General features: G+C 43.7%; 2 protein-coding genes across 6 annotated transcripts in view; one reads left to right on the top strand and one right to left on the bottom strand.

The window, feature by feature from the left end:
- Positions 1-12,904: 12,904 nt before the first annotated feature.
- On the bottom strand, positions 12,905-16,472 carry LOC143490792 (protein FAM72A). 3 transcript variants are annotated; one of them, XM_076989261.1, is made up of 4 exons: positions 15,685-16,472; positions 15,395-15,472; positions 15,026-15,173; positions 12,905-14,856 (listed from the first exon to the last, which is right to left on the bottom strand). In XM_076989261.1, the coding sequence occupies exons 1-4, from the start codon at positions 15,828-15,830 to the stop codon at positions 14,851-14,853; spliced, it is 378 nt and encodes a 125-aa protein (XP_076845376.1). In that variant the 5' UTR covers positions 15,831-16,472; the 3' UTR covers positions 12,905-14,850. The 3 variants fall into 3 exon arrangements, with proteins under 3 accessions (XP_076845376.1, XP_076845375.1, XP_076845374.1); XM_076989260.1 differs by having other exon boundaries at positions 15,049-15,173; positions 15,685-16,470; XM_076989259.1 differs by lacking the exon at positions 12,905-14,856 and having other exon boundaries at positions 14,867-15,173.
- A 414-nt stretch (positions 16,473-16,886) lies between these two features.
- srgap2 (SLIT-ROBO Rho GTPase activating protein 2) overlaps positions 16,887-26,423 on the top strand; it is a 77,280-nt gene continuing 67,743 nt past the window's right edge. For 2 of the 3 annotated variants that reach the window (XM_076989256.1, XM_076989254.1), the window contains exons 1-2: positions 16,887-17,017; positions 17,669-18,104. In XM_076989256.1, coding sequence (XP_076845371.1) covers positions 18,038-18,104 — 67 coding nt within the window. In that variant the 5' untranslated portion in view covers positions 16,887-17,017; positions 17,669-18,037. Of the gene's footprint in view, positions 17,018-17,575; positions 18,105-26,423 lie in introns of all 3 variants that reach the window. The other variant, XM_076989255.1, reaches the window with a different exon arrangement.

Raw genomic sequence — 26,423 nt, 5'->3', positions numbered from 1 at the left:
TGATGGAGATCACTCATGCCTAATTTAAATATAATAGAGAGGCTTTCTTGGGTGAAGCCATCATAATTGTAGCCTTTCCACATGTGCAGGCATCCCATTGACAAGCGTAATGTGGGTCTCCTCTCACGGGCCTTCCAGCCTCTCTGCGGCCCGTCCCTCCGGTCACCCTACACTTCAATTTGACTGTCTCACTCCGCCGTCTTGTACGTCTCCGGGACAGAAGGGCACTGCCCACCATTCTACAGCCAATCAAGTGTGTGTTTTTTTCTTTTAAATCAAGTGTAAGGGGAGTTTTTCATTTTTTCATTCCATTTCTTTTTTGTATTTCTATACACAATGTTTCTTTGAAATTGTATATATGCGTCCATATGTGTATTTGAATTTAATTGTACAGGTGAATAATGAGCAAAAATTGCTTTCATACTGAGTAAGTAAGAGCAATATCTCAGCAGGTAACGTAGACACAAGGTTTGTTAGTAAAGCTGTATGTCACGTCAGACGTCTGTAGGATCCATGGTGTGAAAACAGAGTGAGCTTCTTGTGATTGTAATGTTTAATGGTGTGGTCAGTTTTCATCACTGCCATCACTTATCACATACAGCTCACATGCGTGCGTTTTGTAGTTGTACAAAATGATGGATCTGACCACTTGTTTTCCGTTATTCTCCCAACAGAAGTGTTTAGGCTAACCTCTCCCTTATTTAATGTTATTTTAATAAAGACGGTTTTCACTCCGGGATTATGGTTACTGTGTAGACACTCATGCTTTCAGTCCTTTATTTTGTTCTGGAAAAACTAAACATTCTTTACCAGATTCACTCCTGGGCAGTTTGTGAAATGTTTGAAGTGATACCGGCTAGTGTGTGTGGTGGGGGGGGGATACATTGCTATAAATTCATTACAGGGCCCCGGCAGTATTTATAAACACGGCAAGATGTTGTTTAAAATATCTGACGTAACAGATTACAGATATAAACTTTTTACTGGGGGGAAAGGGGCAGCGAAATATGCAGTGTTTACACGGGGGAGGAAAGGTACACAGGCGTCGTCTCGGAGCCGTGAGTGGCACCTTAAAAAATGAAATAGACGCTGGATAAAATAAACACAGGTCGCTCGTGTACAGCCCAGTGACAAAAAGGCTTTACCTTGCGGTCTGTGATGGGTGGAGCTAGGTGAGCTGAAGGTCGGGGGTCACTGTGGGACCCCCCACCACCCAATCTCCTCCGCTTGAGTGCTGCTGGACAAACTGGTCCTGGATGAGTTTCAAAGTAGTTTTACAACAACAGATGCACACACACACACACACACACGCGCACACACACACACACACACACACACACACACACACACACACACAGTGGAGTGCTGTAGAGAGAGCTATGATGTTACAGTGCAACACTATTAAGAGAAGCCTGAAAGGCAGTGAATGCCCTTTAGGCCCTGGTACTAAAGGATGCACACAAAGGCACTTCAAGTGAGGACGAGCAGGGGAATGAAAATCGTGTTCGGTTAAGGAGAGCAGCTAAGAATGAGGAGCAGCAGATCCACAGGTGCCGTTCGGCGTGCATGTGCTCCCTTTGTCCAACTTATTTATTGTATCTGATCCCTGGACTGCAGCATCCTGGAGGTTGTACTGCTGGCAGAAGAACTTCCTCAACTGCGTTTCCTGGCACCGCCAGCACCACGCAGGTTCCAGGACCACCCCGTGCCAGGACCACCCGCTGGGCAGCAGCAAGTGGATTTCCGCCTGGTACCAAGCGATCGCACCCAAGCAAACTCAGGGAGCACAATGTAAACGGAGACTTCAACAGTAGAGTGGAGAGAGTCAGCCACGTGCATGCAGCAGTGTTTCCATCACAGCACATGTTCACAGTATTGCAAACTGGGGCATTGAACATGTGCAGCCTCATAATGTGCAAATGTGCAGGCCCGTGCAGTATTTTTCGCAGCGTGCTCCTGTGCCTTTTGTGTCCGAATGTGTGTGTTCCTGCAAAGTCTGAAGGTGCAAGTTCAGGGGGGAATGGCGCGGGACCTCGGGGTGCGGGACCTCAGAGGCGGGACCTCGGGGGCAGGACCTCGGTCGAGGGGACTGGTGAGCAGCGCAGAGGACACGCGGGAGAGGCTGTTTGAGGCCGGTTGGCCAGGAAGTGAAAACACACAGGTTAGGCTGAAAGCACACTCAGCCCTTCACTGTTTAATGTCTCCCTGACATTTCTGCTGCACATCAGCCAGGTCCCCATCCTTTTCCTCTCTTGCTCCCTCGCTCTCTCACTCTCATATCTTGATAGGACTGGGAATGAAGGAGAGAGAGAGAGAGAGAAAAAAAAAAAACTCAGGAAGGCTCTAAAATGAGTCAAGACGTGCGCTGTCTGTAACACACGCAAGGTTCTGTGACCCAGACAAGGTCATGGGTCAGGGTTCAGCAGAGGGGCAGAGAATTTGGCAGCTGCAGCTAAAGCTGTCTCTGGTTTCACTGGAACCTTGGCTTTGCTCTTTCATTCTCTGAAGGCTACAGTTGTCTGTTTGTGAAATACCTCCGAGAATGCCTTGATCCCTGTGTACGACATTTCACAGAAATGCCCCAATAGCACCCCGAAGATTCTGTATAATGTTACCGGGGTGATAGAAACCATGGCAAATGACTCACATTTCATTTCTATGGTTTCTAGAATTCACAATCACAGGCAGCTTTTGTATTTTTTGCCTCATATCAGTATGCTAAGTAAACCATTCAGAAGGAATAACACCTTAAATTGAACTGTAACGGCAAAAGTTTAAAGAACCAAAGCTTTTCTTTTGAACACTCATAGACTGTTTAAATGAATCTTAAACAACAATTCCAGCATTGTGTCTCAGTTCCCCATCAGAGCAGCCAGGTGTTAAGAGCTCATAGCTTGCTCTAGAAAATTAAGCAACAGGCCAGCTGTTTTTGGGAAGCGTCCCAAACCAAACAACCAGCATTTAAAATCAGACCGCTTGGCTTTATTTCCACAACGTTTCTACCTTTTCTTCAGCTGTTTATACAGGTCTGTCACCGGCTCTACCAGTGCTGCCAGCATCCCCACACTTACAGCTGTGCTGGCTCACACACACACACACGCACACGCGCATACACACACACACACACACACATTGCACACTGCACGCAAACGAACAGTCCCGGCCATCTCGTCCTCTTACCAGTCCTGCTTGGCCCCTGCAGACATTTGAAATAACTCTATCAGTACTGAAACAAATAGAGTTGGAACTGTTACCCCATGACACATCTGTGTTAGTGTGTTTGGTGACAGGGAAACAGGCGAGGAGAGCTGGCTGTATTTGAATGTTTTTACCATTCAGACTTGGTCAGCAACACTACTGACCAGGTGCACGATTAGACCCAATACTCAGTGCTGCCTGTCACATTTCTTCACGAATAAAACAATATCTTGGGTATTCTGGGGGGTGGGGTTATGACACGGTCACCAGGGGAATTCCAAAAATGAAATGTTTTCAAAATTGGAATGTTTTGTAGAAGAAGGAAAACCCAGTTGAACTGAGCACTCTGAGATGTGTTACACTGTGGGGGAGTGTGGGAACTTAATTGTCCACTGACTTCACTAACTCAAACCAGATAACACAACCCAGATACCATATGAGGACCTGGGTGCGAGAGTGATGAAGTCCTCGATTAACGAACCCCATATTTGCTGACTGCTAGTCAAGAACCTGTAGGTCCAGCATGCATGAGCGTGAGATGTTGAATCTTTTCCCTGATGCTTCTGAGTAGAACTGCCGTATGGGGCTCTAGAGAATCTGGGAGCCTGACTTGCCTGCACCTCTCCTCTGCTTGACCAGGGGAGACCTTCTAAACCCCAGTTCCCCTGGGGAGCTTTGTTCCAGCATGATGGAGAAGTTCCCAGCTTCGTTCAGCTCTGAGTGCACACCACCTTATTACTTCTTCAGCAGATCTTTTTTTAACAGTCTGTTTTTTTTTTGTTTTTTTTTTTAGTCCAGAGTGATTTTTAGCGCTTAGATTATGACGCCTTCCTAGACATCTCCATCTCAAATGATGAATGAGCACTGTAATGCTTTAATCTAGCGACATCCGCACCGCACGTCAGGCCGACAAGGCAGAGTAAACATTTAGATTAAACAGTTCTCCTAAAAACCGCACTGCAACTCTGAAAACCTAAATAATAGCTCTTACTCAAACAGTAACCCTATCCTAGCGAATGCTTTACCTGTGCAAAGAATACCTCCAAAATATAAAGTGTCATCAGGCTCATCATAGTTACTTAGGTATTTACATGCAGCGCCACCTGGTGGCCGAACTCTATCAGCCAAACAGACCTAAATTGCTTCCTCCAGACTATTCCGAGTCAGGAAAGAGCTTCTTCAGAAGAGGGGGGACGAACTTTGTACTTTGTCCCTTTTTTTGGAGGAGAAGGGGGAGGCTATGCATGCGTGTGTGAAATATTTCCTACAGCAGGCGTCGTTCCTGGCGGTGCTCCACGGTTCCTAGCTGCTGTCGGAAGTGCGGTTGGGGGACATGATGAAGACAATAACAACAGTTTGTTGTCGCTACAGTCCTCGGGACCGTTAGCTCTCGCGCTTCACGGCCGTCTGGCTATTGTTCCCCGCAGCCGCAGCTGTGCGAACCCCAAGCTGTCGACGTGAGCTATATCTTTTATGGCTTGGAGGGATATCGCAGGATTACACGCTGAGAAGACACAACCACAGTTCCAAATCAGAGTAACTTTTTTGCGTTTCTTTCTTTTTTTTCACCGCACACACACACACACCTTATATTCTAGGAGACTCCAAAGAAGAGACACAAGCATCATTGCCGGTGACCTTTGAGACTGACCTGTACGTTATTGACGTAGGCGGGGTAGGTGGGACCGGGGCGGGTGGATGTACGGGGGGCCAGACCTGCGATGCTGTACAACTTCCATCCTTCCAGATTTTTGATTCTTTTTCCGTCAGCCTTCTGGTCTGAGCTAGCAGCACTGGTAGGGTCTGTAGCCACCTGCAAATTACAACTTAGTACTCGAAGAGTTAAGAATGTGTTTCTTTCAGACTATTGTTGGAGTGTGCGGGTCGGAGAGGAGGGGCTAAAAGATTCTGGTAAGAGGGTTTAATCCCCCGGCTGTCAAGCCCAAACTCTGCTTGACGTCCCATTGATGTGTAACAGAACAAAACAACGGGCCCCTCACTAAGCTGCTGCCGAGGCCTCATTCACAGCGACAGGAGAGCAAATTCTTCTGCTACAGAGAGCAGCCCGTCTTAAAGGGGAAAGACGCAAGACCCTCCCAACAAAACAGCACCACCTTCAAATGGCTAGCCTGTAGTCCAGGGAGTTTGCTGGAAATGTTAACCATTTTTGGGAGTGTTTTAAAATAATACCTTGAAACTTTCAATTTATTTTTGTTGTTGTTATTGTTGTTGTTGTTTTAGCCATCATCACTTAATTGGCGCATTTATCTGTTTGTCTGTAGGACGAAAAAAATCCAAAAAGCTAAATTTTTTTCCTATACTTTTTTTTCCTATACTTCGGAATGAAGTATGCTTTTTAAAAGCAAAGGTACACTGACTGATTGACTGAATTTAATTTGACATGGACTGTTACACAGAACGAAATGATTCTCATCATAGATAAAATAGTAAGGTAAATCATAATACAATATACCAATGCAGTAATGCATAGATGTTGCTATAATGCCATGATTAAAACTGAACTACCTTTAGGCAAAGCGTTCACTGCATGTCCACACCTGTGTATAATCTATCATGTGTATGACAGATATGTTTTCTTAGTAAAGGTATGGTCCTACAGTGAGAAGGCGTTGGGGTTAAATAAGCTCCTGATCAAGTTTTAAAACATGCCTCTGACTGAGGTTTCCACAAAAATGCTCTCCAAAAGGTATTGGAATGGTCATATGAGCTCAAACAAACCAGAGGAATATATTACCAAATCTTTATTAATACTGTCAGAGTATGGATATAAGAAAGGGTAGCACCAGTAGACCTCAACATCATTCGATTACCTCACACATCATATTTCTAGCTAAAATTATGTTCATATAAATCTATGCTGTTAAACAAGGGCAAACAGATCTTGACCATGTATAATACGCAACTGATTCTTTCCTTGCATCCAGTGTTACTTTTGTCAGCAAAATGTATTTTGTAAGTGTCATTTTGTAAGTCATTTATTTAAGTGGAGTTTGTTGAACACACTTGCACACACACACACACACACACACACACACACACACACACACACACACACACACATATATATATATATATATATATATATATATGGAAAGTGGTCCAACTATATAACGACATGATTTGCCTAAGAAGCCTAAAACTTTTTTGGATGCAAATGAAGAAATTAAGATTTTTTTCCCCTAAAGGATGTACAAAAAAATCAAAGGCCTTATCAAATGTGGATTATGGAAAGAGGGTCGGTGTAGTATTCACAGAATTAGACATCAGGGTGTTAAAGCAGACAAAAAACAGGCTTTGAGGATGATTGTATGCATATGAGACTGGGCTTGTTTTAATCAGACAAACCCGCTGACCAACCACAGCTTTAATACTCTAGGTTAAGAGATGCATATTCATGATATGTGTATTCAAATGCATAGACATGACCGACAGACCCAACCCCCACGGCTGCCTATTTCTCTTTTGATTACTTTTTATTTACATAGAAGAAAGCGTCTTTTGAGATGCACGCGGGTCCAGAATTACCGGAAAAAACAGGGTGTTTTTACAAAAAAAATCTATTTAATAATATGCTAGGTGTTTGTTCCAACTGCTGGATCATATCAGACTGGGGAGAATTTTTTTAAATGTTTTCTGTTTTTTTTATTTATTGGTCTGCACATATATACATTTGCATATTTACCGGAGATGTTCAAGTTTTGCTATATATATATATATATATATATATATATATATATATATATATATATATATATATATATATATATATATATATACTATATATATACTATATATATATATATATAGTAATATATAGTAATACTTGATATATATATAGTAATACTTGAACATCTCCGGTAAAGCGCAGACCTAACTTCGTTTAGGACAAACATAGGGAATACTTTTACTGACACGTGCAGGAATGCGACCGGCAGGCACTTTCGTTTAAAATGTGACGCGCAATTACATAAAAAATGAATTATGTTTCATTTAGGGCTTTAAAAACACTTAAATAGATTTGGTAGATTATACAGCTTGGCAAAACGCTGGACTGATGAGAAGAGGTCGGACGTGTGATCCCACTACGATCGGAACTAGATGTCCAATCCAATGCCACCTTGCGGCTCCAGGTTAAAATGTAAGACCTCGTAAACATATTTTTGCGCTTGGAATAAACGCGACATGCAAAAGAATTGTATGAACTTCTTATTTTTTTGTGATCATTTAGACAACGCGCCGTCTGGCTATTTTCTCGGATAAAAGGGCGTAAAGGAAATTTCAGGTTTCAGACCATTTGCTTTTTGGGCATTTCTCCAAGGCTGACGTCTAATTCCTATCGATTTACAAGTTCAGAAATTAATCTGCCTCGCGATGGCGTAATTACAATAAAATCATCACGGTTCTGGATCGCTCAATTCCCGCGTTTTATAAAAGAAAACTACATCAGGGGCAACGTCAAAGACCAATTATTTAAGATGGCATTTGAACCCTTCCGTGTTAAGTCTATTTGTGAAGACAAATGAACCCGCTGAAATCTTGCTAAACGATCGAATGTTCCCTTTATACAAATAACTTCATCGCGCTCGTGCGTTCAGTTATTTAGAGTGGTCCATTTGTAATCGTGCATTGCGCACTTTACGCATTAACATATATGTCTGATAAAGGCAAACAAGTTGTGAATTTTTACTGACATTTTTAGATACATTTCGATTTTTTCCGTTCAGTTTTTAACCTTATAAAATTGTTTTAAGTCTTACCGAATAATAGTAGGTCTATATATAAATTTCAAATACATTTAGAATCTATTTAGATAATGAGTTGCTTGCGTTTCGTCAGTAGCCTATGGGGAACGCTTTACTTAAAATTTGGTAAAGGAACCACTTGGATTTTGGTTATGCGTGTTGGTTCACAATAATGTGTACTATTACGCCCTCTAGTGTTCAAATGTATGCTTACACTATTTTTGGTGGTCAAGGGCCATGGCTGTGTTCGAAATAGACTACTACATACTGGATACTGCATACTGGACTCAGTATATACTGGATACTGCATACTGGTCCTCGTAGTAGTATGCAGTACAGTTTCCAGTATGCGACAAAAGCAAAGCACACTACGGGGTCACGTGAACGTAGCGTTGCATGATGGGATGCAGTACACCACAAAGATAGCTCTGTTCGCGTACCGGAATATTTTGCGGAAGTAGTAGGTCATCCGGGTATGTTTCGCGTAGTGGAAAATTTCATTTTGGTCACATACTGCATACGGCATACTGATTTGGGGCTCGATCAGTATGCCAGTAGTATGTAGTAGACTATTTCGAACACAGCCCTACTCTCGTCTCTGTTCAGAAAATACACTGTGGCTTTCTTTTATGATACCAACATTAAGGTGAACAAACAATCCAACATCCATACAAATAAAATCAAGGATACGGTAGTTGACTTCCATACCGTTCCCATTGACAAGCTGATATTTAACAGACAGTCGTGAGGAAAAACCCAACACGTGTAAAAGTGAGAGGCCTCACGTGACAGCTGGAGAAGTCTCGTGACCAGGAAGCGCTGTCATGAAAGTGCATGTCCCTCCCCTCAGTTACAGGTTGGTATGGTAACATTGTAAATGCTCTGTTTGGTGGCGACCTTTTACATTGACATTACACTGACCTACAGACGTGCTTAGTCTCTACCAAATACGTATCCTCAGGTGTCATGTTGTTTCTAAAAATGCCCCATGCCCCATTCTCTTATTTAAACGGCCTCCTTCTACACTCAGTACCATTCATTTCCTTCCACCAAGTGAGCCAGTTAGCTGGGATTCACCCTATAGCTTCTAACTCTATAATAATCTTCTGAATATCAGGAATGCAACAAATACATTAAAGTTTGATGCATTTTTCTTATTTTTCTTCTTTATAAAGCACTTTGTGTTTTTGTGCTCAAAATGACAAGGAGCTACAAAAAATGAAGATCACAATTATTATATGATTATGGGATGTGTCTTGAGAATTTGAGATTGCTCTAGACACAAGTTCACACAAACTTTATTCATTCAGGTATTTATACAGAAATGTCCAATTAGGCTGGGTGTACTGCAAGTAACATTTCATGGCGGTTTCCCCTGAGGGTGTGTATTACTAAGTTCAGTATGATAGTCCTCCTTCACCATGAGACACTGTGTGTGCTGAAGGTCTTCTGCTGTTTAAGAATGATCTTTACTACTGTGGGCAAATATTATATTATTTATTTATTATATTATAATAATGTTATTTAGTTTCTCCCTGTAATAATAATAATAATAATAACTGAAAACAATAATGATACCCACATTTTTAGTACATTTAGAGTTTGAGATAAACACAAGAGTAAATGAGAACAGGAATAAAACGATAGCGTTTAAAAATTGATCGTGTTGAGAATGCATTTTGACTAGCATAAAGAACTTTTTTCATGTTGCATATGTAATTTGGGATATTTTTATTATTAATAAAAAATTATAAAATACACTATGCTTAGAAAAGCTATATTTTGCTTCAAAAGAGGTAATATGGTTTGTATGACATTTATTTTGTTACTCAAACAAATGCTGAAATATATATGGAGAGTGAAATAGATAAAGAGTCTGGGAGACCACTTCTTAGTGAGGGCGTGGATACATAGGTAGTACCATAACTCAAGTCCTCAAAGGAAATAATAATCATTAATTAAATGAAACAGTTGTTTTTGTCATAATTTTGTGATTATATATTACGTTTTGACAGAAATCCACAGAGTCAACAGAAAGATTATGCATGCGCATTTTAAACTAATGCATGCATACAGATGGGATTGGTGTCTGATCCTCTGATTTCATCAGCAAAAATTATTCCAGTTAGTTTCGACCTTGCAATGTTATTGGCTGACAAATGTGATGTTGATTTAAATAATTATAGCAGCACTGTATGTATTTTAAGCAAATCCTTTGAGTATTAGGAACTACAGAGTAAATATGAAGTCAGTAATGTCATTATATCCTACTAATTTAGTCTGCAAATGTTATTTTACCATAATAAATTATTGTGATCTATGCCAGATGGAACACCTTTATTTGGTCATATATACTTGTGAAAAGTACAACAAAAAGTCTCTCTTCACATATCCCGTCTTGGTGCGCTGGGGTAACCCATTAGCCGTTGTAAAGCTGAATTGCTCAAGTGCCCAACAGCAGTCGCATAACCAAACTGGGATTTGAAGTTCCGGCCTTCTGACTGAGAGCCCAAAATCCTGTCCACTATACTACTGCTGCCACTAGGTGGCACCACCTCTTTGTGCGCTCCTGCTACCCCACGCAGGAAATCAGAGACAAGGGTTGAATTCGAAATGCCGTACTTACTTAACGAGTAGGCACTAGATTTCAATGTAGTACGTTCTGCTCAACCCTTAAGTACGTTCTTCCAGTATGTGACTGCAGGGTTGCCAACTCTCACGCAATGAGCGTGAGACACATGCATTTGACTGTCTTCACACGCCATTCATCCGATTTCTCACGCTAAAAAATATCTAGTTTATTTATCTCTGATCTACATCTATGATTCAATGAGTTACTAGTTCGCTCTGGCGCCAACCACTGGTGATCGATCGCTTTAGGCGCAGCATAGAGGAAACATATAAACATATAATAATTAATATGTCAATTTGACACCCCCTCCCTCCCCGGCCAAATAAACATATAATAACTAATGTGTCCATTTGACACCTCCCCCCTCCCCCCAAATCAAATCTCACTCCAAGTGATTTTGAAAAGTTGGCAAACCTGTGGGAAGTTTTCATAACCTCGGACGTACTACCTGTTATCTCGTACTGCTTTGGCGTACTGAATAGGAGGTAAGTACGGCGTTTAGGATTCAGCCAAGCTCCATTTCAACCACACCGTTGTTCCAGCAATATCTAGCATTTGCATCGTCTGGTTTGCTTCTTAAAACGTCTTCTACAAGTCATCTGTGTAGTATTCCTGAATGTTGGCAGAAAGATATGTCGGAAACTAACCTCTTTAGAGCACTTCCCCAGACAAGGCGTGAAACCCAGTGCCCTACAGTGACAGCTGTGTTATTACTCACTACTCAGTGTTTGATGTGCTAACAAGACCTTTGCATCCTTCTGTTAGCGGCCGCTAAAGTGACAGGGCCAAAGCTTTCGAAATGTTGTATCTAGCAGATGGCGACGAAGCTAACAACAGAATTCCAGCAGATGGCAGCAAACTGTAAATTTGCATACATTTCTTTGCTCTCTGGATATTATAGTATAATACATCACGTCTATGTGTTTTCAATAATGAAATGTAGCCTGCATAGGCCTACAGACATTTTGCACAACACATGCAACATTTATGCTCACAACATAAATGTAAAAAATAAAACATGCAAAGACTCCATGCAAAACAATTCTAGGGTCTAATTGAAGCAGTAATGATGAACACAGCTAGACAGATGGTGTTAACACTTCTGTGTGTAAGAAATCCAACTGGCTACTGTAGAAGAGCTACCACAGCATTCTAAGCCTTTTAAGCTTAGTGTGCCTGTTAGAAACAGACTCTCCTTCTCTGAAGAGCTCTTAATTCAGGCTGACAGCCGCAATCAATATATTGCTACTTCCAAAATAAAAGACTTATTTATTGGTCTCTTTAATTATCAGCACGTGTAGAGTTTAACAGCATTTTTAAAAGCTGTCAAATAAAGTTCCTTGTTAACATAAATACTTATCCAGCTGAGTTTTATACATCTTTAATTTTCCGTTACTCTTCCGCTACTGTTCCCAAGGTGACTTTCAGCATGGAGTCGTCACCTCAAAGATTGACAGCTCCAAGTGACCAAGTCAATGTATGCCCACCCCCCACCTACACCCTCCCGGCCCCCATGTTCCCACTGAACTCAAGGTGAAGTCAACACCTGACAACAACCTGCCTGTCTGTTTGGGACCCAGTCTGATTACATCACCTGCCCGTCTCGTTGTTTGCTGTGTATAACACTACTGTATAGCTTCACAGCTAATAACATCATTGATTAAATGTGCACCCAACACAGCATCAATCCCATGGTGGTAGTGTTTATCTTATAACTCAGTCAATACATGTGCAGCTGTGAATGCTTTAACTAGTGTTAAAAGTATGTTGTAAGTGTAAAAGGGAGAAAGCCCTCATGTGCAGTGCTATAAATGACAGCAGGTTTCTGTTGAAGAATAATGCGCATCAAATACACAGACTGGGGACTTATAGACTGTCGCGTATTCATGTGTTCCATAGTGTTTAACTGTGTCCAATCTGTACAGCCACCTGATGTGTTTGTTCCACACAGACCTGTGTCTACTGTGTTCATTCCATACAGACCTGTGTCTACCACTGCGTATTCTCAGTTAGTCGCACGCAAGTGCAACAAAAACAGTTGAACACATTGACCCAGATCCCACAACACACCCAAGATTAGTTAGTGAGGCACTGAAATTAAACTAGTATTGAAAACGTTTTGAAACCTTACCAAGGAATGTCTAAACCAGCACTGATCATTAGCTTAATACTCATTATATCTACAATATATGGATAAAGGTTTCAGAGGTGGAGCCCAGCTTGGGTACCCAACATGAGCCTGTGTGCTGCGTCCCCAAAGTGGACCATATACCAGTAGTTGTGTGTGACTGTGCATTAATGGGGGCCTCACTCACTTAAAAAAGAATATTTTAATGTCCAGACAGGAAGCATACAAACCAAGCAAAAGTTCAAACTAACACATTTTCAGTGCAAATGTAAATAATTACAAATTTTTTTCAGTCTTCTGATGGTGCAAGAAGTTATTCATTGGTATAAATACATTTGTTAAATACACACATTTCAAATGTTGATAAATTACAGCAAATAGAATCAATATTTATTAATAAATTAAAATATAAGCTCTCATTTCTAACATTTCATTTTGGTCACATCTTCTTAAAGACAACTGCCCATGCCAGAGACTTTATAACCACTCAAAAAGCCAATACATTTGCATTGTCAGAATTCGTGTTTTCTAACTAAAAATGAAGACAATTTTTGACAGTGATTTCAGAGCGTTTGTGTCCATCACACAGTGAAATGGTAACACCAAAGAAGCACAAAAGCGTGAGATAATGAGACATCGGCTGGTGCGGTCTGAGCACACGTGCAGTTTCACGTGATGTACCGCGGCATACAACGATTACACATCACCTTCTTTCTCTTGCTTCTATCAGTCTAATGATTGACCTCAATGATGGAATGGGAGGGGAGAAAAGAAGAATTTAAAATGTATAGACATGCTGACTAAAATGGAGCACACATGTGGCCAAAGACAGACACCACAGGCAGAAAGGAAGTCCAGTTGAGCCAGTGTGCTTAGAAAAGTAAGACAAAATTGCTTTGGAAAGAACCCTTCAAATGATGCATTACAGAACACGCTTTTAAACATTACACCACGCTGGTTGGCTGTTCTGAGTTGCAATTATTGTTTTAAGCAATTTATACACAATCTCCGTACATAGATTGTGATTATAGTAAACCTGCAGGGAAGCAACATGAACTCTTTGTAAAGGCAAGCAGCTATTCACTGGGGAGAGTGAAATGTCATGTGCGCTGGAGGCTGCACTACTCTAATGGGCTAAGGAAGAAAAACAAGACTTGCCCGTTCAGACATTCAATGAAATCATTAATCTGAATACCAAAAATGTAATGCAATGCAATGTCTTAAACCAACAAACAAGAACACACCTCGTATACAATCTCACAAACAGGCCCCCGGCTACCGTGACTCACACAGGGAAGGGAAAGAAAGGTGGTTTTAACTGAGCACTTACAAGTGGTTGCTGTCAGTCCTTCATAAAAACTATTTGTTTTGTTTGTGCTATTTCAAGTGTCTTGCCTATTTAAAAAAAAAAAAAATTAATAAAATACATAAATAACATATTAAACAGCGTTACATAATGCCCATAGATCACCATATTCAACAACTTTCTACTTTCAAAGGTAGATGATGGCAATGCTGCTTGCATACTTCGCAGTTGTGTTCTTTCGTTCTTTTTTTATTTACGTAAAATAGTCCGTCCCCACGCGCTACGGACTGTGTACCTGTATGTGGTACCGAGCGTGGGGTTGATGCCCAGGGAGCACACAAACTGTCATACTGATAAATAAGCAGGTCACCCTGTTTAAGAGCATCAGTGAATATAAATGAAGAGGGCGGAGTCAAACGCTGCCGCATCTCCACTACAAACCGTAAACAAATCACAGGAGGCAACGGGAAACAGCAACGGAATTACTGCACACGCATGCGGCCTACAAATCTGACATCATCAATGAGATCATCAGGAAATGCTGCAAACGAAAACACTCAGAATCATACTGTAATGCTACTGAACTGCTTTTGAGGGTGAAACAGCAAACACATCAAACAATTGTTTTTTTTTTCCTAGACTATTTTTCCTTATAATGTGCTTGAGTTGAATCTTGTTGGGAGCTAGGTGACTCATTAGAAGTTCATGAGAAGGGGCCTCCAGTTCCGATCGATCTATCTGAGGTACTCCTCCTCTGAATGGCTGTCTGGACTCTCATCCTCACTGCCCTCCAGCTCTGGGAGATCGCCCCACAGCAGTAGATTCAGTCCTAAGAGAGTTACAGAGTTAACAGTCCTGAGAGTTACAGACTAGAAGCACTAACACGCACACAGAGTTTTCTAATCCGTTATTACAGAGACAAAAGTAGTAAGCACCAGGCCATGGTAACACACGTAACACTGGTAACACACGTGCCAGGTAGGAGTCATCATAATTACAGTGAATCTACACACTGCCAGACCTGACGGATCTAGTCTGTTGACAGTGGACACGGCGTCACTGTTGAACATCCAGAAGTGTCCATTGTTACAGGAGAGGAGGCAAGGCTTGCACGGTGCCACCACATGATACCCGACGACGTTTCCACTGAACATGCAATCCAAAGAATAAAACACAAGACAAAATTGCACACACAGAAAGAATGATCAGTTCAAATAAAACTCCTGTTGGCCTACAACAGCATGTAAATTTATTATACTTAACATTAAACAGTAAAAATATTTTTGGAGTTTCATAGTTTGAATTACAGTTAGCCTGTATCTAGTGAAGCATAAAAAATAAGTATGGTTATCAAAAATATTACATACCATTTCAGGCAGGCAATGTCTCTTAACTTGCATTTACAACTTTCTGTGGAATAGCAGCCTGCAACAAAGTCAACAGTTCTGCAAAAGAGAAAATAGTAAACAATCTCTTTCACATACACACATACAATAGCTACATATCTCCAACTGCAAACAAAGCGTGGAATTGGTAAAGACAGACAACTCACTGTCCAACTGCACAAACTGTTACAAAACATGACCACACTCAAACATGCAACATATTCTAATAGACACCTCTGTAGCTATATTAGCTATTAGTATTTTTACCTTACCTGTTTGGAGGTATGTCGGTAGAGAACAGCTCGATTTCTGTATCAGCTAAAAGCACGGCTTTCATACCCCTCGTACAAAGAAGACTGTCGCAGTATATGCAGTTAACTTGAGTAACACATTTATTCTTAAAATTGGAAGTAGACATTATCAGGTTTCAGTAATATTCCCTCTTAGGAACAAAACGTTGTCAGTTGAGCTGAGCAGTGGCACCTAGTTAACACAGCAAATCAAACGAGTAGCTAGTCCGCTAGCTAGAATATCTAACCAAACTGAAGTTTTAATGTAAGTAATGATTTGACTTGGTGAAGCTGAAACGATGTAAACTACCCAAGCCTCACTTACCCTGCCTCTGCCTCCAGTACACCGGATGTTGCCTATGCACTTGCTAGTATGCCTAGTATACCTTTCGTACTAAGCTTAAGGTCAATTTTTTATCATAAGGTGACCAGCCGAGTTAATGAAAACTCGATCATGACAGACGACGAACCCGAGTGTAATTAAACACCACCCACTTTGGACATCCAGGACTGCTAGGTGGCTAAGCTAATGTTTGGTAGCTAACGAGCTACTACAATAGCTAATGCGCTGGCAAAATATCGGCTGCCCGTTTTCTGTTTGCTAGCCAGACAAACTGGTTTTGGCTCACATTAAAGCACATGTGAGCTACTGTCGCGTCGATAACGTGCCAGTTTGTTAATGGTGTACCAGGGCGCACAGCGAGCAGGCCACCTACATGTAGCTGTGTTTACGTCCCCATCGACCCTTTAACATACACTTCCGGAAACATTTTCAAACCGCTTCATGCTTCGCTCTGATTGGTGGAGAAGATGTCGCGCGCGATGTTACTGGTTGACTGTAATGGTTGAATGTCCCTCGTCGTTTTGTTAAATGGGCAGCACCAGAACCTGCTGACCTTTTCTTGAACCAGATATATTATTCACGTAGCATTGTTTCCAAATGCACAATGTTGCAGTCCCTTTCTTGGTAGTGACCTTACCACTTCGTCAAATCTTGTTAACTATTTTGTAAACTATTTGTTATTTCGATTTATATGTCTTGTGTTTAATACCAGGCATTTATTTACAAACACATGCATTTATGCGTATAAACATGATAGCCTACTGTGTTTTAATGTTAACTATCGTATCGCAGATTTGAGTGATTCCAGATCACTTCCGCTTCATACAGCCATGGGAGGGGGTTAACACGGAAAGAGGCGGACTTAGAGTCGGGAAAACTAACATACTGTCTACTATCAACAGCTTGAGAGGATTTTTTAATCAAATTAGATAGAAACTTCATGGTCTGGAGGGATGGAGATCACCTGCCGAGGTAACAGTTTTGAATGCATGTGACTTGTAAGAACACATGACTGGGCTCATTGTAAAACGATACTCATCTCGGGTAGGGAAATGGGGATGTCTTCAAGTGAAACTCCACTAGTTAAACAAGAAAGTGAGCAGTAGAAGACTGGCCCACTGAAGCTCTCCTGTGGGAGAACATTTGGTCGACGCGTTACTGTCTTTTGTTTTTGAACATCTAGAAGTTCTAAATACATGTTCAGATATTTGTATCTGTTTTATATTAGTAATGCAACTCGTTTGACAAATCTGTGCTTTGGGAATCTGTGTTGTGGACTGTGAATGAAAATGAAGGGAAACAACGAGGAGAAACAGTTTACTCGGCACTTTTAAGGTCATTTAAATACGACGTTCACGTTTCTCCGCTGCTATAGTGTATGTAGATGAGTCCCATTAACACCGCTTAAAAATCACACCGACGGTTTTTTTTGTTGTTGTTGTAGTTGGGAGCTGGTGGTGCCTAAAGCATCGTGGCATTTAAACTAGCCCTAAAGCCCTTTTTAATCATTAAAAAATGATTTTGGTGCAGGAGTAAGTCTATCCTGCCTGTGGAAGAACGGGATGTGTGAGTGGCATCATGTGTGCGCAGTGCCAGACGAGCTGATGCATGCTCTCATTCCAGACGGACAGGACTCAGCTGCGAGGCACGGCCAGTCCGCCGTGTGACTACGAGCACAGCAGAAACTTTTGAAGCTGCTACATCTGACAGTGCTGGACGAGGATCGGACGAGGGCATGAAATCACGCTTCAGTTTTCTACCGGTTTCGACAACGCAGTTGGAGAGAAATTTAGTCGTGGAAGGAAATAGCAGTCACAACTCATAATGCGGAGAGATTGACGTTCGATGTGAAACAGTGATCATCTTAGGACTGAATTCGTTCCAACCTATTGTTTTTGGATATTGCAAGACGTCGAAGTGGAGAGAATCTATTGTTCTTGTGTTTGCATCTGTTACAAGGACGTCTTGTAGTGTTTCAAATTGAAGACAAATATGACGTCTCCGGCGAAATTCCGAAAAGACAAGGAGATTATAGCCGAATATGAAACTCAAGTGAAAGGTAAGCGTGATTAATGTTGTCTCTGTGTAAAAGCGTGCTCATGGTATACATGCATACACATGCAATCTCGTGTATTGCACACAACCGTATAACCATCTGTTTTTTATGCAGTTTAGTTTATTGTGCGCACGAGAGCAACCCGGCGCAGGCTTAAAGAAACTCAATCAGCCCATCATGCAGCATTTGTGAAGCTACTTAACGAAGAGCAGTGTGTCCTCTACGAGATATAGTCGTGAAATGAACCCAAACCACACACTCATGCGTTATAGTGTCAAACAGCCACTTCATTTCATCAAATGAATCGATGTCAGTAACTTAAACACATTAATGAATGGGCTGCTCTTAACTGTAATGCAAATGTATATTAAAATGTATCTGTATTTTCTCTTTGGGGCTTTTAAGTTGTATATGTGCTCCGGTCAACGTGGGTAGGCGACGCATAGTATGGACAAGGTAGGGCGTTTTCTCCTGCCCTGCGCGTCTCCGCACTACATGGTGTGGTGCTGTTTTAAAGCTGTTGATTTTCTCCGTGACATGTTGCCCGTATGCAGTGTACAGTATATCGACAATGTATAGCATGACCGCAGAAAGACAGTGTGTGGGTGCTGAGCCTCGGGATCGCGTGCTTTTCGCAGCCTTTTGTATTGTCGACAGAATTAAGGTGCTCAACCGTAAGTCATTTTCTGGCACGTTGTTCGCTGAAAGAAGTCAGGGTGATGCCCAACAAACCCAGCTACGTTTTTTATTGCCTTTTGGGTTTGTGAAATGGTCCACTACTGGCGACCTTGCATATTTTCACTAAACGAACATAATTTCAGATGGTAGGTCTGGCTGGAACTCAAGTTTCCTGTTTCCTCCAAAGGGGACGTTGGGTTTTCTAACAATGCCTTCTTCCTCCCTCCACCCGCCCAGATGTGATAGGCGCGCGCTGCTGCCTCCTTCATTACCTTTGCTACCTGCACATCTGCTTCTAATATTAAAATAGATCTTCAGGAGTGGATAAGGTCTTTATCAGCCAGGTCACTACATTTCTGTTATTTAGAATATAACTATACATGTTTTAATAATTATGTATTATTAAATGTGTAATATATAATTACGTATATATATAATGTGTGTGCATGTGTGTGTGTGTGTGTATGTATATACATTCTATTACTTGCATGTATAATTAGCTGTAATACTGAATGAGAGTAAATGTGTGACTTTCAAAGTATTGTTTTATTTATTTGAAAGCAGTATAAGGAGCAGCAGGTTCAGTAGTTAGATGACTATTACCAAGCAGTTCCTTAGTAGGGTTGATTACTGGTCCCATCCAGCTTCACACTCAAGTTTCCCTCTTTTGTTGGTCTAAGAGGCCTGTCCTTGTTCTTTTAAGTCAGGATCTGACAGACTTCTGAAAATCGGGGCTGTTTAATCACTGGCCAAGTGACACAGCGGGTGTAGTCGAGGTCATTGTGTTCCTCTTCACTGTAGCACCAGGGGCCGGTGAAAAGAGCAGCCTTCATTAGCACATTGCCCTAAAAACATTCAATCTTCTTTATTTTCCGAGGTCCAGTTGAGAGAATCCCATCGTGTACAATATAAGACACTGTCCGTATTCCTTAGCTTTAAACAACAGTTTCAACTTTGAGACATTTCCAGATATTGTTTTTCTGTCTACCAGTAGGAGTGTTTCTTTAGGTCTCTATGAGGGAAGATGGGCACAAATCTTGACCAGCATTAATTTGCCTGCTAAGCCCACATCACACTGCCACTAATTCTCCTTCATCCAATCCTCTTTGCTGCGCAGCTGCCAGCAAGCCTGTCCGTTGAATTACGGCCTCGTGCACCTTCTGGAAAAGCTGCGTTATGTCTAAGACATCCACTCGCACCCAGCCAGTGGGTGCATACATCTCGCTGCGAGAAAGGGGAACGTAAATCTATATGCCTGATATAAATATTATGCAGCCATTTCTCCCACAGTTCTCAGTCTTTATCTGCTGCCTTTTAGTCAGAGAGCAATTACCCCCCCTGCCCCCCACTACTCCCATGTCTTCTTCAGCTGCTCTGCTGTGACTCAATGGGAAAATAAGTATTAACAGATTTTTTTCCTGCTCAGTACCGTTACCTCCACAGGAATTACAGAGGGAGGGAGGGTGGAGGAGAGAAGAGGGCCCGGTTCTGAAAGCAGCGCACGCCTCGCTGAAGGATGCCGTCATGAATGGGGGGCAGAAGTAGGGAGCGGTAATGAGGCGGTGCTAAGGTGGATGAGGCAGGAAGGGGAGGGTGTGGCGGACACCCAAGAAGGTGCGGCAAGACCGGCGGCTGAAGCTCCGTGCGGTGTCCATTAGGATTGATTGGTGACACAACTCTGTTACAATTGATTAATAACAGAATGATTAGAGCCATTGATTTCCCATGTTCTCATGCGAGAATAAATGTAATCAAGGTGACGTGGTGTGTACTACCGAAAGGGAGTGACGTGTCCCCTTTCTGTGGAGACTATTCTGTGAAATAATGAATGTGAAATTGGTGTGTTTAGTAAGTGCCCTAGGTAGGCAGCATGCAGTGCTCTTCCTCTGAGAATAGGCTTCAGGGACGTGGACTAGGAGGCGTTCCTTTGAGCCAGTGTTGCTCTGCGTTGTACTGCCCCGGGTTCCCGGCTCTGTTATTTGACCTGCGGTTGGGCGCTGCAGGAGCCCATGAGTGTGTTTCCGCACTCTGTGGCATCAAATGCGTTTTCGGTGTGTGGCCTTGCGGCTGGTGCGAGTTGTCCCCTCCCATGTGTGTGTGATGCCTGTCGCGTGCTCTGATCACTGCGAGGATTTGCCTTATAAAATCTCAAGAAAAGGCCGTTTCCCAAACAGCTGTCTCCACCATGTCCAAACATTCCACCAGGGACGGCTGATTGGCGCTACGGGTTTTCCAAAAAAGGATTTCCCATAATATCCACTTTCATTTTCATCATGTGGTTTTAAGTAAATTTGCTGGTACAAAATGAGCTCATCCCTGACCAGATGGTCATATTGATGAGAGAGTCTGGGCTTCCTCCATGCTCCAGATTACCTGCCTTCTCCTTGTCTAGACCGAGTTTACATTATCCAGAGCCCAGCCTCTGGAGTTCGGAAAAGGTCGGGATCTCTTGAAACGGGAGCAGGAATAAAACACAGCCGCCCCAGACATGCCTGACGGCACAGGGCAGGAGGAACATCTCTCAGTCGAGCGGGGGAGAGAGAGGAGGCGAGTCTGACTCGGTCTGCTCCGAGCGCTGGCAGGAAGCTGTGGTCCAATAATTCCTCTCACTGCAGTTGACTGAAGGAAAGCGGAGGAGAGAGGAGGAGGTAGTGGTAATTACCGGCCTGTGCAGGAAAGAACAAGCGCAACAACAATGTCTGTAAACAGTCATAAAGCACCAGGAAGTGTAAAGCATGAATGACTGCCGCTCATAACAAGAAGACACCAGAAACAATATGAAGGCATTTCGTAGGAATGCTACTAACAGGCTAAGCTAATGCATTTTTCATCAAGGGAGAGATGCATTTTTTTTTCCAGAAGAGTTTAATAATGGAGGTCTCTTATTCACACCTCTCTTACAAATTGCTCAGCCTTGTGTAAGTAGACTGCATCTATAGAATGTGGAGAAAATGCTTGGCGGCGTTTGGATGATGAAACGAATCTTCTAATGAGGCAGACACTGCTCTGTAGTGTCAGGCCTGCATTTAAAATGCTGGCGTTCTTGTGGGTTTTTGGGGGATGGTGATGGCGATGGAATAGCAATTTCTACTCTTCCAGTCTCGCACCCTTCAAGACACCAGCAGCGTCGTCCTCGCACCCATCCTGCCAGCGTACGAGTACAATCACTGTATAAGAAAATAGGGAAATAACACCGGGGCCTGCGTCTGGCCAGGCAGATTCACGTCTCGTGTTTGGTGAGGCGTCACACGTGTGCTGCCGGGTTTTCACACGGCAGACGTTGGCACCCCCCCTCTCTCTGGCACCATGGGGACATGCTGAACGGGAGCCGCGTGAGCAGCTGTTGGCAGGGATGGTGAGGGCGAGGGGGAGGAGCAGGATGAGAACCGCACGTCTGCGTGTCGCCACGCGTGATTGGCTGGTGCATCGGCCAATTGCACATTGTGAATAAGTCTCTGTTTTGAGTAGGAAACGAAGGGTAGGCATGTCAATAAAAGAAACATCTATGAATAAAGTAAACGTAGAAGTAAAGGGGGCAAGGAAGAGATGCAGCTCACCAATGGGTGCTGCAGATGGATCGGAGCTGACGGAGCCTGGTGACTGCAGAGAGGCTGAGACGTAGCAGGAGGGTGCAGGCGTAGCAGGAGGGTGGAGGCCAGTGTTTGCCGCAGCACCATAACGCAGATGTATGTCCCTGCGCATTAAGCTAAAAGTGCAGAGTCAGCCCGACGCCACCTCCCCTGAGAAGGATGTTTGTTTAGCGAACAGAGGGGAGGATGAGGTACTGCTCTGAAGACACGTGCGCCACCGCTATTGTTTTTGTCCAAGATAGAAACCTCAACTGCACCGGCCAGATCCGGTCTCTTTGCCGCAGCCTTAATAAAAAACTAAATTGTACAAAAAGACAAGGATTTCACTTGGAGACTAAACACTGCATCTTAAGGGTTTGGATGGCACATGCATGAATGTGTGGAAGGGTAGGCATTTAATTAATGACATGATTAATACGTGATACATACATGACACACGTGAACACATGGATTTTTAGCAGCAAGAGAAACGGCTCACGCTTCTTTTCCAGTCCTAAACACCTGAAGGCAGGAGTCGTGTCTGCCTCAGAACCAGAAGTGGCTCCACACACTTGGGACTGCGGTAGGAACATGAAGCTGCAGGCCACTCCCCCTCATTACCAGTTTGGAGCGGTAATGACGTCTGGACGCTGCTCGAGTAGCCAGTGGACAAACGCATAGCAGGGGTCATAATGGATACCAGATGCATGACCCTGTTGGGAGAGACCGACAGGAGGAGCTGAGATGTATGCCCACACACACACACACACACACACACTAGTGATGCTATGTCCTGTCCTGCCCATCACAGTGTGCTGCCTCGGCTCAGTTCAGTGTGGGAAACTCGTAATGTTCCTATTCTGTGTGACATTCTGCTGCATTTCTCACTTAATCCCGCACCCTCTTCCTCAATACCACCATTTATTGTGCAGCTCTGGAGAGTAGGGGGCACTGCATAATTGGCACAGTTCCCACACTATGTGGGCATATCGTGCCATGCTGAGTCAGAGAAAGGGAGGGGAGATGAAAGAGATGCCGACCGAAAAGGAGAAGATGGAGGGCGGACATCTGTCCACCAATCTTCCAGCCCGATCCCCATTTTCCCTGCGTTCGTTTAAAACCCCGGGCTCATGGGAATGTCTCTCCGTGTCTTCCGTGCTAGGGCGCATCCAAGCCCAGACTCCCGGTCCTTTATGCACGCGCACATTTTTCGCAGCCAGCGGGCGATGCGGGCTTGAATAATAAGCTGCCGTCGTGGGTCTGTGCTGAGTGCGCTGCAGTGTGTGCTGGCGTGCTCTCTGGATCACTGCTGCTCTCCCTCACTGTCGGAGGCGAGGTAACGTGATGGAGCTCTTTCTCGGCTCGCCGCCCGGGTAGGTGTGGGGGGGGGGGGGGGGTGCAGGAGGTTGACGAATGAAAAACAATTTCCATTCCTCCTGTCCGTCTCCCATCCCAGAGAGAGAGAGGGCGGGCAAGCAAGCAAGCGTGAGCTGTTTAGTGCACACTCCCTGTCTTTTTGCAAGGCTGTAGCTTCATTGGAAACATGTTCCAGCTCGAAGGACCGTTTCCATGTCCAGTAGTTTCATGAGAGACTTTCTCGGTATGGCAGCCCAAGAATTCAAGAGTTTGCAGTAAAAATTGTGTGGCTGCCAATGAATGAACAAACTGATGAACTGACAGCTTGTGTTTAGCTCCGGTGGAAGAGGTCAGAGTTGCAGGTTGGGACATTGCTAACAGATGTTCCTGCTCTTCTGATGAGACGCGTCCAGCAGCTGTCGGCTTCTTCATCCTGGACTGCGCTGCAGTGTCACGTGTTGCTCCTTCAGGTGTTGGTCCTTCTGACGCCTATTCATGCTTGTGCAGGTGTGCTAGCCAGCAGGGCTCTGTCGGCAAGCAGGCTAACAAGTCTCCGATTGGGGATAACTCCACCGGCTCTGTCTGGAAAGCGCCGGCTAAAACCAGAAATCGGGCTAACGGCACATACTGAGAAGGTATCAATTATTTGTATGAGAAAACATAATAAAATACAGGAACAGCCTACCCAAATGGTGTCATATCCCCTACCTGGTTCAGGGGTGTAAACTGTAATTCCTAACCAAGTATGCTTTGGTGATGGTCATATTTTAATGAATGTTGTGGTTGCAGTGATGTTTGCATAATTCCAACGGACACAATTCTCCACTTTACTGTTGGTGTCTTGTGCAAAACCAGCCAGACAGCTCTGAAATGGACCCTTTCCTCGTCCACTAACTCTCCCTCCCACTTTGACCAGTGGTGTCTATGACGGAGGTGAGGCAGGGAGCTACTAAAGGTGAGCGATTGAGTCATGGCTGATCCCACGCCTGCTCCCTGGCCTGGCCCACCGTCCACCCCAATCCACTGCTCCTTTCACATGACGACGGCCCCGAGACCTGGAAGAATGCGGTCCGAGGTCCACCCCGGCCTGGGAGGGGACCGGTGCCTTTGTCTTGCCTTCACCTCCCTCCTCTTTCTCTGCAGATGGGCAGCGAGCCACAGTGGGAGCTCTGTGGAGACGCAGAGGAGCAAAGCGCTCTCTGTTCTGTTATTCTCTTCTCTCTTTCTCGCGCCGATCTCTCCTGCTTTTCTCTCGCTCTCAAAGCACTCGCCTGTTGGAACGTAGCACAACACGTTCACGCTGCAAGGACCCTCTGTCTAGAGCTGCATTCCTAATAATTGTAACTACACGATTAACCACATGATGGCTGACCGAACATTTTTACAACATTCCACTCAAGACCCTATGGGATACCTCTGTGTTGGCCAATTAACTTTTATGCTATATATTACATGCACCTTTCAAACGGTACAGCATTTCAGGACCTCTACTAAAAATATCTACTGTTCCAAGCAGGATGTTTTTTGTGTGGGTAAGAACGCAAAGGGGTCAAAGCACTATAAAAGGACCTGCTGTATGATAACAAAAACATAATCATCCACATTAATGTCAATAAACAGAATACAGAGCAGCAGTACCTCTAAATAAACCAGAGCTAAATGAGAAACAATTGGAGCCGTGGTGTTGGATGTCGGCGTGCTCCCCTGGGCTGAGGGAGGAAGCAGGTTTTTTCTTTGTCTTCAGCGCTGCTTCGTTTCCTGTCTCTGTTTCTCGGGTTCGTGACGGGAGTGGCTGACCACTCTGTGCCTTTCTGGCTCGCTGCCGTCCAGAGCAGAATCTGAAGGAGTCCTGGGTTAGTGGAAAACAAATGACTCTGCTGCAAGGTATTGTGGGACGGTGCGAAAACTGATGGAGCATCTGTTATGCTCGTCTGGCCATTCCATAACTCCCCACGATTCTGACTCTGTTCACCTTCATATTGCATCAGGGCTAAGCTATTAAAAAGCTTTAAAAAGCTATGAAAAAAGGTAGTATTGTTCTTATGTGTCTTTACTTTGGGTAACCATGTTCATACACAGACACAGTGCCACTTTTTGACCATCTAAAACCGCTCCAAAGGACCATGCCTAATGGCTTACTGTGTGCACACATTAACTGGCATCTTGGCACCACTGGTCGTGGGTCGATCTTCTGTTTAGACGGCAGCCGGGGCTGTGACGTGGCAGCAAGTGACGTGGCAGCAAGTGACGTGAGAGCTCCATCATGGTGTACAGTGCAGCACACCTATGCCCTTCGAGCCAGTGCACTTTATGATGATACAGCAGTGTTTTGTGTGTGTGTGTGTGTGTGTGTGTGTGTGTGTGTGTGTGTGTGTGTGTGTGTGTGTGTGTGTGTGTGTGTGTGTGTGTGTGTGTGTGTGTGTGTGTGTGTGTGTGCGTGCCCTGGACGGCTCCTAATGGCTGCTCCCAGTGCTCTCGTCACCTCCCTCAGTGGAGGTCACCCAGCCAATAAACTACGCTGACCACATACGCCAACTAGGGAAGCTTGATGGCACATTTAGATTGCATGTTAGCATTAGCGCTTTAGCGTGGTTTAGAGCAGAGCGTGCTAGCATGTTTTAGAGCAGGGCGCACTAGCATGGTATAGAGCAGAGAGCGTGCTAGCATGGTATAGAGCAGAGAGGGTTAGCATGGTTTAGAGCAGGGCATGCTAGCATGC

This window comes from Brachyhypopomus gauderio, unplaced genomic scaffold (genome assembly GCF_052324685.1).
Source record: "Brachyhypopomus gauderio isolate BG-103 unplaced genomic scaffold, BGAUD_0.2 sc66, whole genome shotgun sequence".
Lineage (NCBI taxonomy): Eukaryota > Metazoa > Chordata > Actinopteri > Gymnotiformes > Hypopomidae > Brachyhypopomus > Brachyhypopomus gauderio.
The sequence above is the reverse complement of the archived record's forward strand: the minus strand, read 5'-3'. Positions and strand labels throughout refer to the sequence as shown.